At 41.7% G+C, this 18,149-nt stretch overlaps 1 protein-coding gene across 1 annotated transcript; it reads left to right on the forward strand.

The window, feature by feature from the left end:
• The first annotated feature begins 3,792 nt into the window (after positions 1-3,792).
• On the forward strand, positions 3,793-13,082 carry LOC119725621 (probable GPI-anchored adhesin-like protein PGA55). Its single transcript, XM_038197101.1, has 4 exons — positions 3,793-4,309; positions 9,329-10,275; positions 10,777-10,935; positions 11,766-13,082. Exons 1-4 carry the CDS (start codon positions 4,298-4,300, stop codon positions 11,827-11,829), a joined length of 1,182 nt encoding a protein of 393 aa, XP_038053029.1. The 5' UTR covers positions 3,793-4,297; the 3' UTR covers positions 11,830-13,082.
• Positions 13,083-18,149: the final 5,067 nt, after the last annotated feature.

The following is an 18,149-nucleotide window of genomic DNA, read 5'->3' on the forward strand; positions in this document are numbered from 1 at the left end:
AGCAAAGAAGTGATGAGGAAGGTGCTAGAATTCGACTCATGTAAAACGGGGAACATAGGGCTTGTGCTCTTAGGCGAGACACTTTATTACAATTTTCTCTCCACCCAGGGGTACAAAATGGGTAGAGACAAAAAATACACTGATCTCCAGCTGCTACATAAAGTGGTCTCATTGCCTGATGAGCAGGGGTAATAAACAGGGGCAGAGGAGAGAGCTCTCACGACGGAGGTCTTTACACAATTTTGGGGGCGGAACCAGGTTTGGATCAAGAGGAGGGATTAGCTACTCAGAGGAGGAGGGGTTTGCAGACATTTCTATTTGTCCGTACTTTTTAATGATTTTTTTAAATTTTTCTTTGCTTACCAAGATGGCGGTTTGGACCCCCTAACTCCCCGCAGATTTGCCACTGGCTAGCGTGACCTTCTCAACCGCAACTGGCAGAGGCTCCTCCTCTAATTAGCTTTTAACCAGGGGGAATTTTTTTCTCAGAAATTGAAACATAAATCTGCAATAAAATATGCGATATGGCAGAAATCTGCGATAAAAATGTGCGACATGTCAGAAATTTGTGCAGAAATGTCGATGTGTGATGTCCCTTTAGGGCCACCACAATGTTGTCCCTCTTCCCTCAGAGCCAGTGGCTGTTCTACGGGGGGGGGGGGGGGGGCAGTTAGCCGCCCCAAACAAATTCCATAAAAAAAACCATTCACTAGCAAATGTAAGAATGTGACGTACATGCGAACGGGCCTCCCCTAAATAAATAGTCGTCAGAAGGGTGCATTTTATATTAGTTAATATAATGTGCCTGATTGTAGGATTTTATCAGCGCCACCCCCCCCCCCACCCCCTATTGAGTTTCGGAGGCCTAAGTGTCCAGAGAAAATAACTGGTCTACATTTAAGCACGCCTCCCTGCCAAAAGTTCTAGATCCACCCTGCTAGCCCCCCAGAAATATTGGCTCTAGAACCGCGCTTGCTCGCGCTCGGAGTCCAAAACCTGGATACGCTATAAGTCTTTTGGGCTTGGATTCGGGAGCCGAAGATGAAATCATGCCGAAGCAGCCGAATGCGGAGACGAAGCCGAGTTTTGACAAACGCGGCAGTAAACATGAATGAACGGACGGCTCCCGGACTCTGCTATTCATATGGTAATGTGCGTTGGTGGTGGTTTGCTGTTGCTTTTTACTGTTTCACGTACTTTCTATAGCTGGCTTCACGGTCTATTTCCCAACCAACAACTTCCTTGTAAATTTTTGTTCATGTGATCACTTCGTGATCATGAATTTGTATTACTCCCCCATGAAACATGAACAATAGGCATTACCTTCGTTTTAATCGCTAATAATTCTATTAATTGCACGCCACATGTGAAGATCGGAATGTGTATTGGTCGCTTGGCACTGGTACTTTTCCAGGAAGGTTTCCCCGAAAGTTAATTTCCATCTAAAATTCCCCCTCTCAAACCGTCCCCTCACGTTATCGAAGACCGCAATTCTTTGGCCGCATATTATAACTGTTTAACCCTAAAAGGGCCGGGGCGGAATCCCCCCCCCAAAAAAAAAAAACCTTTTTCCCCGATACCCTTGCAAACATTTTCCCGACCCGAGCTTTCCTGACGTTTTAGCCTCGAGTCTTGCGCATCTTTTGATACCAAAAGCATAAAATTCCGACTGGTCGCTCAGTGAAATTTTGTTCGTGAACACTGAATTCCCCATCGTGTAGTGTACACAAAGCAGAATTACCATTGGTACATAATAAGCCATAATTCCAAAAACCCTTTAACCTATAGTCATGAAATTTCTTGCGTATATTTCTATTAAGTTGTGCTGCGCTTGCACCGAGATCTGGGGGGGGGGGGGGGGGGGCTGTGAGTGTCACAATAACCCGGCTCCTTTAGGGTTAAACCAAATTTGAAAGCAAAACGAAAGCAAAAAGTGTATTCATTTTCTCTCCACTAGGATCCAGACTTTGAAATCCCCCTGTTAAAATATGTAGCACGGACTCAAAATAATGATTGAATGGAATGTCTTTCCTTTCGACCTGCACATTCAAAGCGTCCAATACTGATCCGCTTTCTTTCTCATCTCAAATAACAGATCCAGGAACTAGGAGGTAGGTTTAGTCAACATCTTCTTCCACTTCTATAACCAGGATCTCCCTCTCCAGTCCCCCCACCCGAGATGACAGCATCGACAGAATCGTATCATAACTATTCGCATATCAACAGTTTCTCGTACTTGGCACTTACACATTTTCAGGAGGAAAAAAAGTATTCCAAAAAAAAAGGTGTCATGCGATCACGATTCTACAAACTTTCCCGAAAGAAGTTTTCATTTTATTTTCCAGTTCGTCTGGTCTTGCAAGCTGTTTTTTTTAATTTAAAACATAAATTTGAGGCTGGACGGATGAAATGGGAACCAGACGTTAGAAAAAAGTTGCCATAAGACGTTTAGAAAGTGAACCGAGACGTGTAAACACGTTCATATAGGACGCTTAGAAAGTGAAACGAGGCGTTTGAAAACGTTCCTATATGACGTTTAGAAAGTGAACCGAGACGTTAGAACACATTCATTAAATTATAGGAAGTTTAAAAAGTGAACTGAGACGTTTGAAAAAGTGAACAGGGGCGTCTGAAAAATGAAACACGACGTCTAATGTGAATATAATTGACAGATCTAAAAGCAATATTCCATCCTGAAAATTAATTTGTTCGTTAGAAAAAAAATCTACAAAGACCCTTTCGTTAAAAAAATGCTGAGCCTATGACAAGACATATATTTTTTTACAAGAAGAGCCAGTTGGCATCAGAAATGTCCATTTGTGTCAGTCACTTTAAGTTAAACCGCTTTAATTACCCACGAAGCACTTTGTTTTCAAAGATCATAATTTATCAGAACAGCCCTTACCATGTTCCGTTTGTTTTCATGGGTTAGATGTGTGTGGTTAAAGTCAAAGTGATTATAAAAATAATAATACCGGGGTCTTACATAGCGCACTTATCTACCAACAATTAGTCACTCAAGGCGCTAATTAATGTGAATTTGTTTTAAAGACAGGTAAATGCAGTATTTGAAATATGAGACCCAGATAAGCCTAGCCCGCGGTCGCTTCAAGCTATGTTTGAAGTAAAAGTTACGAAACCCGCACCGAGTCAGTGGCATCAGCCTTGCGTTTGAGGAACGAAGTGAAATTGTCTGTGTCATGTGATCATCACAAGACATGTCTGTGTCAAAAGCCCACAGACTTCGTCAGGGGCACGTGTTAAGAGTTCCTGCTTGCATGTCCTGTAACAGAAGACCTGAAAATGCCGAGAACAAAAACCAAAGAAAACCAAATTTCCTCACTCCGTATTGGAGGAATACATTCATTCTCCTTCGTCGGAGTTTCCGCTTCTAAATGATGTAACAGGAGGACCTGAAAACGGCGAGTACAAAAACAAACCGAGGGCATTAATATACTAACCAACTTAATTTCCAATGCAATCCGTATTGGAGAAATACATTAATTCTCCCCTTTTGTTTTGTGTGTGCAGATATCCTAACCATATCCGTTCACTCTTCTTGACGGGAGAATTCAGCACAAACCCCTTCGGTACTTCCCGCTCTCAAACAAACCTTTCAAGTCCAAACTAGAACGCGATGGAAAATGTAAACGAGGTGATGAATATTCATAAATTGGAGACTTTCTGTCGTTGGGAGTTCCACTCCACGCTTCAGTGAACTGAACACAAGGGGAACTTTGCATGACAGAGACTGTGAAGTTTACGGGTTAGCGTGCACCGTGTGTGGTCTGGAGTAACAGTAGCGTTGCCATTCATCGAAGTTTTGAAGTGTTGGTAGAGAGGAACTTATGGGGTTCGAAAGGGAAACGGGGAAAGCCGTGTGATGACTCATGTCGTGACTTAACATTTTCCTCCTGCTCCGTGGCGCGTGGAATGGTTCGTAAAACACGCGTGGAAAGTGCATCAGGCAGGGGAAAAAAACCGGCTCCGGGTAGTTTTACCATTAATTGCGTCACTTGTCCAAAAATAGTCTAAGTGCGGGAATCCCCTGATGGAGTGGAAAGAAGATGTCCACTTGCGAAATCCCAGGGGTGAAAAGGAAAAGGGGTTTATGGGGGAACACCTGGGTATTGGGTCTGGGCATAGGGGAACAAAGTTGGGCCGGATGGGGTATAAAACACCGGGATGACTCCGGATTGAATCATTCAGTCCGCATCATCGGTTCAGGAGCAACAGGTGTTTCATCAATCACCTAAAAGGAGTATCTCCGAGTATATCTGCCAGCTTCGTGATAGCCATGTCTCCACTGGTAAGCTTTACGAACTTCTGCGCCGTTTCTGAAACCATGGCTTTTTAACCTGGCTCCAGAACCGCTTAGGCTATGCTCTTTGAGTTTGTTTTTATGTTCGCACCCTACCTCCATGTTTGCACCAAATTAGTCTTTAACAGTAATTTGACCTTCATTGAGATGGGGACTTCTCTAAATTCAGGAGTGTATAACATCATCAAGAAGCTGGACTTGAAAGCCGCATTGCAGGCGAAGCCGTAGTTTGAAAAATGGGTGGACGGAAAGGGGGGGGTGCAACACCCAGCCCCTCTCTTCGGTCCGCTACTGTCGTCCTTTTTATTTTATTTTTAAACATTTTTTTTATCATTACACTTCTTATTTTAGTCGTTGAACGAATTAATGTTACTTCATGCAAAATAAACATTATTATCAACATCACAAGGCTTTTTGTTCAACTTGGGAATGAGAAAGTCTCAAATGAAATCATTCCTCCTCAAAAATTAAATCGTTCAAATCTAACTTCAGTATCGATAGGCCCTAGGTTTGGGTGGGGGTATGGTGAGGGGGGGGGGGGCAGGGGACTGGAGCGACAACCATAAAAAAAACTCAGCAATCGGAGTCTATCAGTATCACCAAAACGTGCATTACCCAATGATATGGGTCTCATAATAATCCCCGAACCAGAATGGCTTAGGTGACAGAATGATGCAACATATTATATATTTTAACTTTTCTACACCAATCAGTCCACTTCGTTTTACTGGAAATCCATTGGGAAAAAAAAACATAATCAAATAAAAACTAACAATTCTGATCGCACTCGAATTCATATTAATTGTGTCTTCCGAAAACATTGAGTTCACAATCTGATCTAATGGAAGCAATGGAAAATAATGAATGATGCATTGAATCTCTTCAGCTTATAAAAAAAAAAAACATTCTTTTTTGTTCTTGAAAAAAAATATAAGAAGGGTACGTGTGTGATTTCCTTCTGGTACGAGTAACTCAGTTACAGGATTGAAATAAATCAGCGAGCTCTTCCTTATTACTTAGTCAACACCTTGGAATGTCTCGTAAAGTATCTTACGAAGTCCTTACGTAGAAGCGGATCCGGGGGATGCAACGCCCGTTCAGCCTCCGACTATATGTTATGATACTAGTAGAATAAATGCAACGCGTAAGCTGCAGTTTCTAAATGTACTCTTGAATTGCCTTAGAATGCAGGAGAGAGCATCGTAGATGCCCCCGACCCCCCCCCCCCCCCAGCAGGGCGTGCCTTCCGCACGCCCCCCCCCCCTGCAACTGCACCCGTTTACAACAACAACCCGTTTCCTAGATCCACCCCTGTTAAAGGGAAGATACGACATTTGCAAACATCAAAAAAACGAAATGACCAAGCTATCACGACATACCTTACTGGATTGTTAGGGATTGACAGTCTAAAGCATCATGTAAAATCGTGGCTCCTGGTGTGCTAACATTTTCAAGAAAACTTGAAGTATTTTTCCAACGCTGGTCGGCCGACCAGCATTGGAGAAAAACTTGCTTTTTTTCAAAAGCTGCTTCTAAATTTCATGTTTAGTAATTTCGCATTTTCTTTGCAATTGATTGCACACCTGTGAAGGAGAACAAGCCTGCTAGACTGATTCCCCGACCTTATAATTCCCCAAAGTCTAAAACTGCTCCGTTTCATCTTAAGTGGGGTCAGGAAACCAGACTACAAGAACATGATTGGTTTTCTTGGTTTTTCCAGCATCTGCAAGCCCAAAACGTGAAACAAGCCAGTTTAACAATATTTGCTATAACATACTAACCCTTCAAATCCATTTATGTCGGAAACTTTTGCAGCAAACGAAAATGAAAAACAGACGGAACTGCCCATGACTTCATCCAGACTTGCCGATAGACGATCGAGGTGGAAAATTAACAAACTAAAGAAGTGTCCCTTAAATACCAAAGATCCTTAAAGGGTGTTGTCACGTCCATGCAACAGAAAACCAACAGACAGTTTTCCAGGGCTCGGACTTAGGAAGGTATACACAGTTTAATACGAACACTATTTTACGCACCACGCAGTTTCAGCTGGTACATGGCGATCATAAACAGCTACGACCTTTGAACCGCACATGTACTGCACACGTTGAGCGTTCGATGCTGTACTCGCTAGCGAGTGCCATGCTTCAGTGCTCACGCACAGTGGAACTCGTGTGTGGAGGGAAAGCCCCGAACTTTCCCGGCTGGAGTTGTGACGTACGAGGAAGACGTCACTCCATTCATATTCATATCCGCACTAATCCTAATATGCGTGGGGGTCTCTTTTCAATGGCCGGGTGACCGAGCAAACTAAAAGCATAGCTTGCCTGTGAACGTATGGAAACCTTTCTTATTAAAGCCCCAGAAATTCCAGGGTTCTAGTTCAGTCTTCAGAGAGCAACTTTTTTTTTTAGTCATGGAGAAATTGATTTAAATTCTCTTCAAAATGTGCCGAGTCCCTATAATAATTCATTTGCTTACATCAACGTTGGGGCAAAGTCAAGCTCGATAATTTGATCAAGAAATAGAATAAAAAGTCAATCAAAAATTAAAAAAAAATGTCACAATTACAATTAGGCATATTCTGAAACAGCCTAATGAATTAATTTGAAGCACTTTTCAATAGATTTCTGCCCGGTTTTCTGTCGTGATTTTCGTTACGATTGTATTGTTCTGTTTCTTAAAAGGTTACAAGACCAAGTCAATAATTCGAACCACTTTCACCACACCCCTTTCAATTGGTCGTCTAAATGACCTCTCATTGCGTCCGCATGGCCGGACTCTCGGAAGGTCAATCCCCTATTCAGGCCAGCGGTCTCGTGCTTATGACAAAAACCACCGCGTGGCCACCCGTGAACGAACCGGGAGTTCACCCGCAAAACCTCCACAGGCCGAGTCCACTCAAGAAGGGAAAGTCCGGAAAGCCAATACTTAAAACAGTGACGTCATGCCGTGACGTCATGCCGAGTACCTGCCAAGTCATTCTATTTTTATGGAATGTACATGCGATGTAAAAAATTGAGAGTTGTCTTTTCTTTTTGAATCTGCAACAACACGCTTGCATGCTTGTCCCAATAATAACAATAATGTAGCATGGTTATACCATGGAGCTATGTATTTTATAGCTCAAAGGCTATTCGTGTTGTTCATTCGACGCACTCCTTTTAATTGAGAAGTTTCCAAATCTCAGAATCTTAAGAATGTTCACAACCTCCAATGCGGTCAGAATATCAGAAATGTAAAACAAGCCCACTTTAAAATGTATTGATTTGAAACAAGGTCATAATATAATACAATATTTGAATGTTTGGATGCACGTACTACATTATAGCTACAAACTGATAAATATTATTTATCAGTATGTAGCCACGTTCATCCAAACATTCAAAAATTGTGTTCTCGCATTGAACCAAAAGAAAATATAAGTATCGGTAAACTTTGTTGGAACTCTCACATTCATAAGATGAAATCTGCGTCGGGGGTGGGGGAGGGGGTGTAAATTCAATATTGGGTCGGTTGCACAAAACTTTGCCTTCGGGAACGACTTTGCTATATATGGTGTTGCTGGTTTGACTGAGCTCATTGGTCAGGCGCATGCGCAGAGACAAGGCAGGGATCGGGAAGCGTAATTTTTTTTTCCTAGGAGGGTTAGGGGCAATGTCATGAATAATTCAGTTTTTCCTTTGAATCATTGCAAGACTTAGGTTCTCGTTCCATTTTCCCCTTAATTTAAAATTATCTCAGTGATAAATTTGGAGAAGAAAAATAGCTGATGCTAATGAGCAGCGACGACGTGGATTCGAACCAGGGATCTTTGTATCCATAGCTCATCTCGCTATCCACTAGGCTACTGTGTGGTAGCTCGACGACAACCGTTCTTTAAAATGCTTTAATGTATTGTAACTAGTTGAGTAACTAACAACAATGCTGTTGATGACATTATCCGTTCTCATGGATAAACATGAATTATTCATGACATTGCTCCTAACTCTCCTAGGAATAAAAATTACGCGATCGGGAAATACACGTGACTTTCTCAATAATCAGGACGTTCTCACGAGATTCGTGATATTTTCTGCGGAGTGTGGCACGACAAAATCCCAGGGTGCGATGAACTTGAGTATAAAAAGCACCGATGATTACACAAAATATATATCTATGCGGAACTTCCTGAAAAAGTTAACCACAGGAGCACGTAGCCAAATGCTATATAAAGAGATATATTCTCACAACAATAGACTGCGCACAGGCATCAAGGCCAGAAGATACGTCAAGAACTATAGGCCTAGTCTATGTTTAGCATCAAGCACAATGGCCCACAGGAAGAAAATCCTTGATGAAATCAACTAATAAACGAGAGTTTATAAAGACATCTAAAAATAACATCTTTTTTTTATAGGCCTTTATGAAAAAGCCACGCTTCATGAGCGTATAATGTTTTATGATCAATCCGGGATTTTGTAATGACGTCAATACAGAGAGGGTAAAAAGTAATGAGATTCTGTCCCCAGTTTATTAAAGACTCAATTAAAAAACCTCAAAAAAAATAAGTAGTTTTCAAATTCAAGATATTTTAATGCCTGACAGCCATTGGTCTTCCTGGTCCGTGAAAATCAATGGGCGGCCGGGAAAAAAAGAATGATTTCGGTTCCCTTTTGTGAAACTTCGGTTCCCTTTGCAGTTGAGGCCTCAGGCTCCTATTTCGTGATTTTGATCCCGGAAGAGGAAGCCTCGGTTAAGTATTGTGTCCAACGTTCACTTCATCGACGTGAAAGTATGGACAAAGTTTACGGTACGGTTTCAGCAGATGTAACCAAACCGGAAAATAGGCCGAAGTTTGGAAAATTGCTTTAGTGAAACTGCACTTAGGCCTATGTTGTGCGCTTCCTGTATTCAAAACCTCATACGACGGACATAGGAAAGAGTATAGGAATTATTTCTTAATCAACCCCCTTAATAACACAAAAACAGTTATTATATATTACTGAAATGTGTTTTATTTTACAGTGCAATGTCGCCACAATTCTACTCGTCCTTTCCATGCTGTCATCGTCAAGGAGTCTCGTCATTCGTCGGGACGCACCACCTGAAGAGACCACCTCCGTTACTATGAGAACGAGGCCACTCGAGGTCATGACCTCTAGGACTAGTGACCCAGCTTTGGGTCAGGTGACCGACGCCCCCAATCAGCTGCCAGTCCTCTGGGAGTCTTCGGAGAGTTCAGAGGTCAATAACATTCCAGGGGCATTTCCCATAGATTACGAGGAGGAAGGTGATAGTCAGCTCGGCTTTTTTGACTCACAAATCCAAGACGAGGATGTGGATATCCACTCAACTGAAGCAACGACTGTGGACTCGACCACAACTTCAACAGTCGCATCCACAACACCAACAAACATACCTACAACATCTCATGAGACATTCACAACTTCTCAAACTGAAGCTGTGACGTCATCAATCGAGGCTGTGACGTCATCAACCGAAGCTGTGACGTCATCAACCGAAGCTGTGACGTCATCAACCGAAGCTGTGACGTCATCAACCGAAGCTGTGACGTCATCAACCGAAGCTGTGACGTCATCAACCGAAGCTGTGACGTCATCAGCTTCGCTTACCAGAAACAGCTCGGCGACACCTCGCGAGAACTGCAGCAGCGGCGCGGATACCAGCCAAACTCAGCCGGAACCCCACGTGACGCTGTGCCAGGAGCCGCCCGAGCACCAGCTGCGGCTGAACTTCAAGCGCAACAACCAGCACCTGAAGTTTCCCGCGCTCGCCATCCTGCCGCAAGAGGTCGCCCCACACCAGGAGGCGGGGCCAGTGGTGGCTCCGCCCGTGGAGGAGTATGTAAATTTGACCTGCCCAACGGAGTTGCTCCACGTCAGCGGCATTGATGACGTCAACAAGAGGAGTTTGTGCCCATGGACGTATGTTGCTGATGTCGACCCTGACCGGTAAGTGAAATCTCATCAAGAAAATTCAAAAACATAGACCATTAAAAAGCAGAAGGCTTCAATGTTATCTGAGTATCTTCTTTTTTCCCATGAAGAGCAATTTTTTGTACTAAGTGAAACGTGTGAACTAAGCAGTCTTTTTGGAAATCTTGAACGACGGAATTTTGCGGCAGGAAATTTTAGTGTTTGTTTTGCCCTTCGCCCCTTACGTAAACATTTCAATTGTAGTATTACCCCACATGGGCAGTTTGTTTCAATGGTCAAAGGCTGTGCAGATGATAATATAATAATGAGTTTTGTTTTGCTGTTTCCAAATTCCACTGTTCAGAAGGCGAACAGTATCAATGGGAAACATACCTACTCGATTTAGAGATTGCAGTACTATTAGAAACTCGTATTCCTTAAAAAAAAAAACCACCACTATTAATGAATAACCACCAAATGTCCATGTCCTTTTAGATTCATGAGAGACCTTTTTTTTTTCTTTTACATTTCTCACAGTTATCCGAGCACGATTCAGATCGCCAAGTGCCGTTGTCCCAGATGCATTGACACATCCCTGGCGCAAGAGGGCGCTTTCTCCAACGAGAACGACTGTCATCAAGTCTTGTTTCGCATGAAGGTGCTGCGCCGCGGGCCGTGCGTCAACGGAATGTACATGTAAGTCACCAAGATTATTGAGCGGGGAGTGGCAAAAAAACTCCGCCCCTTGGTTTTGCTCGATCGGCTCTTAATAACCCTCCCCGTGATTCCAGCACGAACGCTGACCGGCGGATGGGATGCTAAAAAAAACTCCCTCCCCTATGATTTTTGGATCTGCCCTCCCACACGGTGTTGCGCATGCGCCATGATGTCGATGGCACCGTCATGGCGCCTACGTGGATATTAAAGAGCGGTACTTTTATTTCTTCCTATTTAATCCTTATTTTAACTAAGTAGCCCATTCATTGGAATCCACTGGTCACCCATGGGCCCAGTGTAAGAGAAGACAATGTGAAGAGTTCATTTCCGAAAACGCAATTACCCCATTTTGGTTCTTATTAGAATCCCAATCTCTCCCCAAAGTCAATTTCGACGGCTGTTATATATATTTAAACATAACTTAAGAGTACAATAAAGCAATAACAAAATCAGTTATGAAACAGCAGTTATACTGTTGTTATTCTTTAAAGTTTCAAAACCCTGCAACTGTGGGGGTGCCACCCTTTTTTCAAATGGATATATCGCGTTTTCAAAATAATCTCTTCACGTAAAGTAATGAAACTTTTACAAGTGGGAGGAAAACCCAGAGGAATATACTGGGAAAACCCACGGAATCAGGTAGGGACTGAAAACCCAATCCACATATTGGCCCAGGTGGGAATCGAGCCCGGGTCACAGCGGTGGAAGGCGAAGAAAGCACCGCCACGCCAGCCTAAACGGTCCTATTTTAAAAACTCCTGCTATTGCTTCGACACTTCTAATTTGAAATCTATGTTGTTTCCCAACAGGTACCATAACGTGTACCAGGACATCCCAGTAGCCTGTGCGTGCCTTCGCCCAAAGGTTTTGTGAATCACGAGGTACACTGAAAACAATGACGTCATCAGGACTGACACCGAGGCTCTCTTTCAGACTCCGAACCTGTCGTTACTATTTCTGTCAAGCATCACGGAACAGACTGGCCGAGGTGTGTTTGTGGTGATTTACATTTTTATACGAGTTTATGGTTTTGTCCGAAGTCTTTTTAAAGTCGTTGTAGAGTTTTGCGCTCAATCCAAAGATAGTTTAACGCATTTGTTTACGGACTCGTGTGATGTAGAGGGTTGCCTAGCAACGAGGGTGTTCATTATAAAACTCAACAGTTACAAATCAGTGAACGAGGATTTACAAGCGTGTTAATGATTGCTGCAGTTTAAAACAGTTTGAATAAATGATCTGTCATCGACTATATTTTATGGATGTTTACCAAAGAAAACTTCAGAAGAATATTTTATTTGTTATATTCTTCAAAGACTATTCTCTGCCAAACAGCAACAATCGTTTTATTTATGCAATGGCTTACAATCCTCAAGATGTTATCAATGTTAAGACTTTAGAATTCAATTTATATTGCTTATGGTTATCACTATATTATTTCTGAATATTTATTGATATAAACAACATCGATACGTAATTCCAAATATTGTACAGTAAGATGATGAACAAAATATTGACTGTAAATTAGAATTCAATTTAAATTCTTATTTTTTTTACTATACTATTTATGAATATTTATTGATATAAACAACATCAATACATTAATTCTAAATATGAACAGTATGTTGATGAACAAAATATTGAGTGTATACTATTTTTTCTAGAGATAATCTATATTATTTAACATGTACGGTTTCTATTTATCATCAATTTTCGCTGAGCGAGTTATTCCATTTCAAAAAAATAATATTCGGAAAAGTATTTTTTGTTGAGATATTCTTGAGTTATTAATACTTCTTATCATTTTTCGCAGAGCGAGTACAAACATGTTGAAGTAATGAAAAAAGTACTTCTTATAACTTTTCGCTGAGCGAGTACAAACATATGTTTAAGTAATGAAAAAAATAGCAATGTTGATATTTATTTAAGAACATTCGTGTTACTATGTTTGTTTGAAGATATTCGAATTTGGAATTGACATTAATTGACTTGTCAATAACAGATGCTAATCAATGGTTTCTGTTTTACACAGAGAATTCAATTTACCAAGTAATGGTGTTAAGAGTAAGCCCGTTTTATGGGCAGCAGTGTACAAATATTGTTGAAAAAAAAGTTCTTTATTTATTATATTTTCACAAGCTTGCACTTAGTAAAAATGCATCTATGTATATCGCATATGGCAAAAAAAGAATACCCGGATGACTGTGCAAAGTTTGTTTTTGTCATTATTGCATAGGCATCCGGGTATTTTGTATCGACACGCACTTCGCTGGTTCCCGCTCAATCAAGAGCGTGCAAGCTCACAGATTTGGCACCAGTTTCGGAATTTCGGCTTCATTTCAGCTGCGGTTTCATTTCGAGTTCACCATGTCAAGTAATAAGCTGACTTTCATTTCCAGAAACCGCAGCCGGAGGTGAGGTCGAAGTTTCAGAAAATCTCCGCAAAGATGTAGAGTGTGTCGTGAATATATGCCTTGATAATAGACCGATCACGTAGATTTAGTGAAAATTTATAAAATGATTCTGCCTCAACTTTTTAAGCTTGTATTGAAGATAAGTCATTTCAGAGACGCAAAGTTAATGTTTCATCGCGGGATGTTTGCCTGTTATTTAACTAACCTTATAGAATGTCATGTTGTGTTTTTTGTTGTTGAACATATGCAACATGTTGATTGTCCATCCCTATTGTATTTATTATTGAGTATAGATATTCAATGAGCCATTGTGCTAATTATTTTCCATTCTAGGATTGTATTAGTACTTCTTATTCCGCATAAAATATGTGAAGAGAATTCAGAAATCATCAATTATATACCCAGAATCATTTTTTTCGACACTATAGTTTGGTTTGTTTTATGAGAATAAACAATGTAGTTATCGTGTGTAACATCCTGTCATTCCTTTTTTCTGTACTTTTGAGGGGGTTCGGATTGATATTATTTTTGTCTAGACTTCTCAGTGGCGTAGCAAAGGGAGGGGGTGGGGTGGGGTGGGGTGGGGTGGGGCTAAAGTAGCTTTCATAGCAAATATACTGTGAGATAATATTTTCATAACTCAAGTGGCGCAGCCAGCGCGGCGATTGGGGGCCGGGGGGGGGGGGGGTAAGGGGGTATTTACCACCCTAAATATTTTATAAAGCGTACCTTTCCACGTACACAGGTGCCCTTTTTTTCAACCAGCAGATATACCCCCGTAATATTTTGTTAAGACTGTTTTTTTTCATTAACACAGTTCCCCCTTTTTAAAGTAAAATGTTTGGGGCACGCGTGGTCTAGTGGTGGAGCACAGGATTCATGATCGTGAGGTTGTGGGTTCGAGCCCCGCCGTGGCCATGCGTGTTGTGCCCTTGAGTAAGGCGCTTTACCTCAAAATAGGCTCTCAACCCAGGTGTTAAATGGGTACCGGCATTATTCAATGCTGGGAACAGACTCGTTGTGGAGGAGGTGTGGCGATCCCCCCCCCCCCCCCCCCCCCACACACACACAGCAGCATTTTATTGGCTCGATGGCTGCGAAGTTGCAAATTACTATCAGCATTTACTTTCGTACACAGAAGTAAATTCCGTATTCTACTTTTTACTACGGAAGTGATAATGCGTGGAACGATAATAAAAAAAATGGCAGACCCACAAACTTGATGATGGCAATACATTTGAATACGATCTATACAGTACACGTTGAACGCCCTACATCTTAACCCATAGATCTTTCTATTGATTTTGACACAGTAATCATTATTTTTTTTTTATATAAATCGGGCGTTTATCACCCACAAGGTCATGGTTTCAAGTATTTACGTGAACTCGCACCACTGTTGAGTCAACAGTCACACCTAGGACTCTGCGTTCAATCGCTGGTTCTTACGGTAACGAGACGAGCAAAGTCCGGTTTTTACGCCCTAAAATTCAAATCCGGTGTGCACTGGTTACGTACGTGGCAAAGCATTCCAACAATAACCACAGACTAGCTGCGAGCCTATGTCATCGGGAGATAATTCCTTTTCAGGAGCTTAGGAAAAGTTTTAGCCGCCAGGACCGAGACCGTCTGGAACCTGCAACGGATTTATTCGATAGGCAAGGATTCTTGCATTCAACGTAGATACACTGCCCGTCAAAGGTAAGAAAACTATGCCTTTGAAAACAAGTTACATTGCGAGTGTCTAAAAGGATATTCTTCGTCATTTGAATTTATTTTCTGATTTTTTTTTATCATGCATATCACAGCGATACAACACGATGCAAATACAACTAGACGGATGCGGCTTGGAAAAATGTCATTTGTCAAATCACCATTTTAAGGGGAAGGTTGTTTCTTGAAATGAACAGAATATATATTGCAAAACGGCTGACTTCATAACTTTGTTTAAATTGACTTTCTGGTTCTTTTCGGATGGATTGTGAATTATTTATTTGAATTGTGTGAGTGGGAAATATGCCTGGTTATTATTATATTTTTTGTGGGGGGGGGGGGGGGGGGAGCGTTGCCAAAGTTCCTAAGACCGGATTTGATTCAGTAAATACTTGATGGCGCCCTCTACTGTCATGGAGACCGCCAAGGTTTGCAATGCTATAGAGTCTGAAAGTTCTCCCCTGGTGACGCGCGTCCTGAACCTTGAATAAGAAAATTAGCGTGTAAAAGTTCAATTATTTAGGTTCACTGAAAATCCGAAAAAAGGTTCTTTGTAATATAGTTACTACCATATCATTTTGTGGAAACTGATAAATCGAAAGAGATATCGTAACAAAAATGACCTTTAACGTCCGAATTTCATGCGGACGTGTGCACCATACGGAAGCATACCCCAACATCGGTGTACGTAGAGCAGAAATCTTGAAATTTGTGGCGGTCATTAGGTGAAACTGAACATGCCACCAAGACTAAGATGTCGTTTAAGAGTTTAAGATGCAAGAAAATTGATAAAAGGACTTAGATGACATTAAAAAAAAAAATCTAAAACTGACCGTTTACAGATTGCACTCAAGAGTTGCTCAAGCCAACCCCGCTAATCTAGAACCCATTGGCTGTAGGTTGGTACATTTTCTCAACGTTTTATGCATTCTCGTTCCCACGCAAGTAGACGATATGAAAACACAACTGCCCAGGGCAGGGAGACCTACGAACGACAATGCCTGATTTAAGAGGTCGCAAATGAAAGTCAATTTCACCCATTTCCAAGCATCTCAATTTTACTCGAAGAATACCAAGATTCAATTCCAACGTGCGTGTCTGTAGGGGAGGTCATAGTCAGAAATCATTCTGCAATAGTTTTCAGGTGAAAGGGTAAACCGATGTAAAATGCGCGTAGACGGGACGCGCGAGGGTTTCAGAAGCTCACCGAGTGACCTTTTTACTTTTAGGCTCTATTGACCGACTAACAATCTTGATGATGACCGCACACGTTGAGAACGCAGTATCACCAATTAACCCACTACTTGATCTATTTGTTGATTCTGACGCAGGAATAATTCATTTTTGAGATAAAATAAAAGATAAGCATATTTATTATGGTTTAATGAGTGTTTACGTCAAATCACACCACTGTAGAGTCATCCTCACACACTGAACTCTGTGCGTGCAGTCACCGGTTGTTATGGTAACGAATAGAACAAAGTCTGGTTTACGCCCCGAGTACTATACAAACCGGTCTACACCAGTTAGGGCCGTGGCAAAGCGTTCCAACCAGTGGCGTAGCCAGGGTTCTCATCCGGGGGGGGGGGCAAAAGCCCCCTAGCCCCCCCCCCCTTTAGCCCCCCCCCCCCCCAAAAAAAATTGTGTCTATCCCCCCTTAAAAAAAATCCATAAAAATAAATAGTCGTGAGAAGGGTGCATTTTTTACAATTGAGTTAATATAGTGTGCCTGATTGTAGGATTTTATCAGCGCTCACCATTGAAAATATGGCACGAGGCCCCCCCCCCCCGACCCATTATTGATTTTCGGAGGCCTAAGTGTCCGCCCCCACTGTCCGGAGAAAATAACCGGTCAACATTTCAGCACGCCTACCTGAAAAAAATTCTGGATCCCATCCCTGCTAGCCCCCCCCCCCAATATTATTGGCTCTAGAACCGCGCCTGGGCTTGAGGTTACAATGGAGGGGCGCCCACCCGACCTCCGTAAAATCAAATAGCGGGTTAAGGGAGGGGGGGGGGGTGTTAAACACCATCTTCCCGGGGGGCGCTGTTCAAAACCTATTTCATATTTAATGTTAGACAAAAACTATCGCTTTTTGCTTTCCACAGACGTTTAGATAAACAGCCACTCGCGAAAAGACAGGGTTTGGTGAAAAATACGCACACAAGCGCAGAAAATGGGATTTTATGTTCTTCCAGCTAATCATGAAAACTCTTACGGCTGTGATTTTCTCCGGATGCCAAATTTCTAGTGGGGGTGTGACTAGGGGGGCGCGAACTTTGTTGGGGGGGGGGGGCAGGCGCCCCCCCCCCCCCCCCCCGTAGCTGCGCCGCTGATTCCAACAATAAACAATGACTACCTGCATGCCTATGGCATCGGGGATAATTCCTTTCAAAAACTGTATTTACGATTATTGTCTTCTTTTCATGCTTTGAAATCAACTAAGACATAAATTAAATATCCTAACATTTTTACATCCAAACAAAACATAAGATTTGTAGTATCCAATTTTTTTTTTAGTGGATTCTGATGACATGCTCTATCAAGTCTTTTTTTTAATTTCGTTGATTTTTGGAATGATACAATGTTACAAACATTTGGTCAAACGTTGCGGTGACATATTAACGGTCATGGTGGCCTACTTTTCAGAAAATTTAATTTTGACAAAAGGTTTGAGGTGAGCGTGCAATTCTCATTATTTTAATACCAAATTTGCATTTATTTGATGAAAATTGACATGGTTATGATATATTTTTACCCAAAGGGTGATTGTTAACTTAAAAATGTTCATTTTTTCGGTTTCTGCCCTGACCATAATGGTAGGTCGGATTCGGCTAAAAATTGGTGGGCATGCATTGCTCATCAGGACCTACAATTACAGCAATTTCTATAAAAATCGAAAGACCTTAGGTAAAAAAGTGCGTTGCTCTGACATGGAATGACCCATGTAAAAGGTCGAAAACGAAATTCAAATTCACTCATTTCCAAGTATCCTCAATTTTACTCAAAAATACCAAGATACAATTTCAACGTGAGTGTTTGTAGGGGAGGTCATAGTTAGAAATCAT

Source organism: Patiria miniata, unplaced genomic scaffold (genome assembly GCF_015706575.1).
Source record: "Patiria miniata isolate m_02_andy unplaced genomic scaffold, ASM1570657v1 HiC_scaffold_19, whole genome shotgun sequence".
Classification (NCBI taxonomy): Eukaryota; Metazoa; Echinodermata; class Asteroidea; order Valvatida; family Asterinidae; genus Patiria; species Patiria miniata.

Bases quoted from the DNA above. Each gene is read 5' to 3' on its own strand.
- LOC119725621 (XM_038197101.1), top strand. The intron at 10,276-10,776 runs GTAAGTGAAATC...CATTTCTCACAG, and splicing joins GCTGATGTCGACCCTGACCG to TTATCCGAGCACGATTCAGA. The intron at 10,936-11,765 runs GTAAGTCACCAA...GTTTCCCAACAG, and splicing joins TGCGTCAACGGAATGTACAT to GTACCATAACGTGTACCAGG.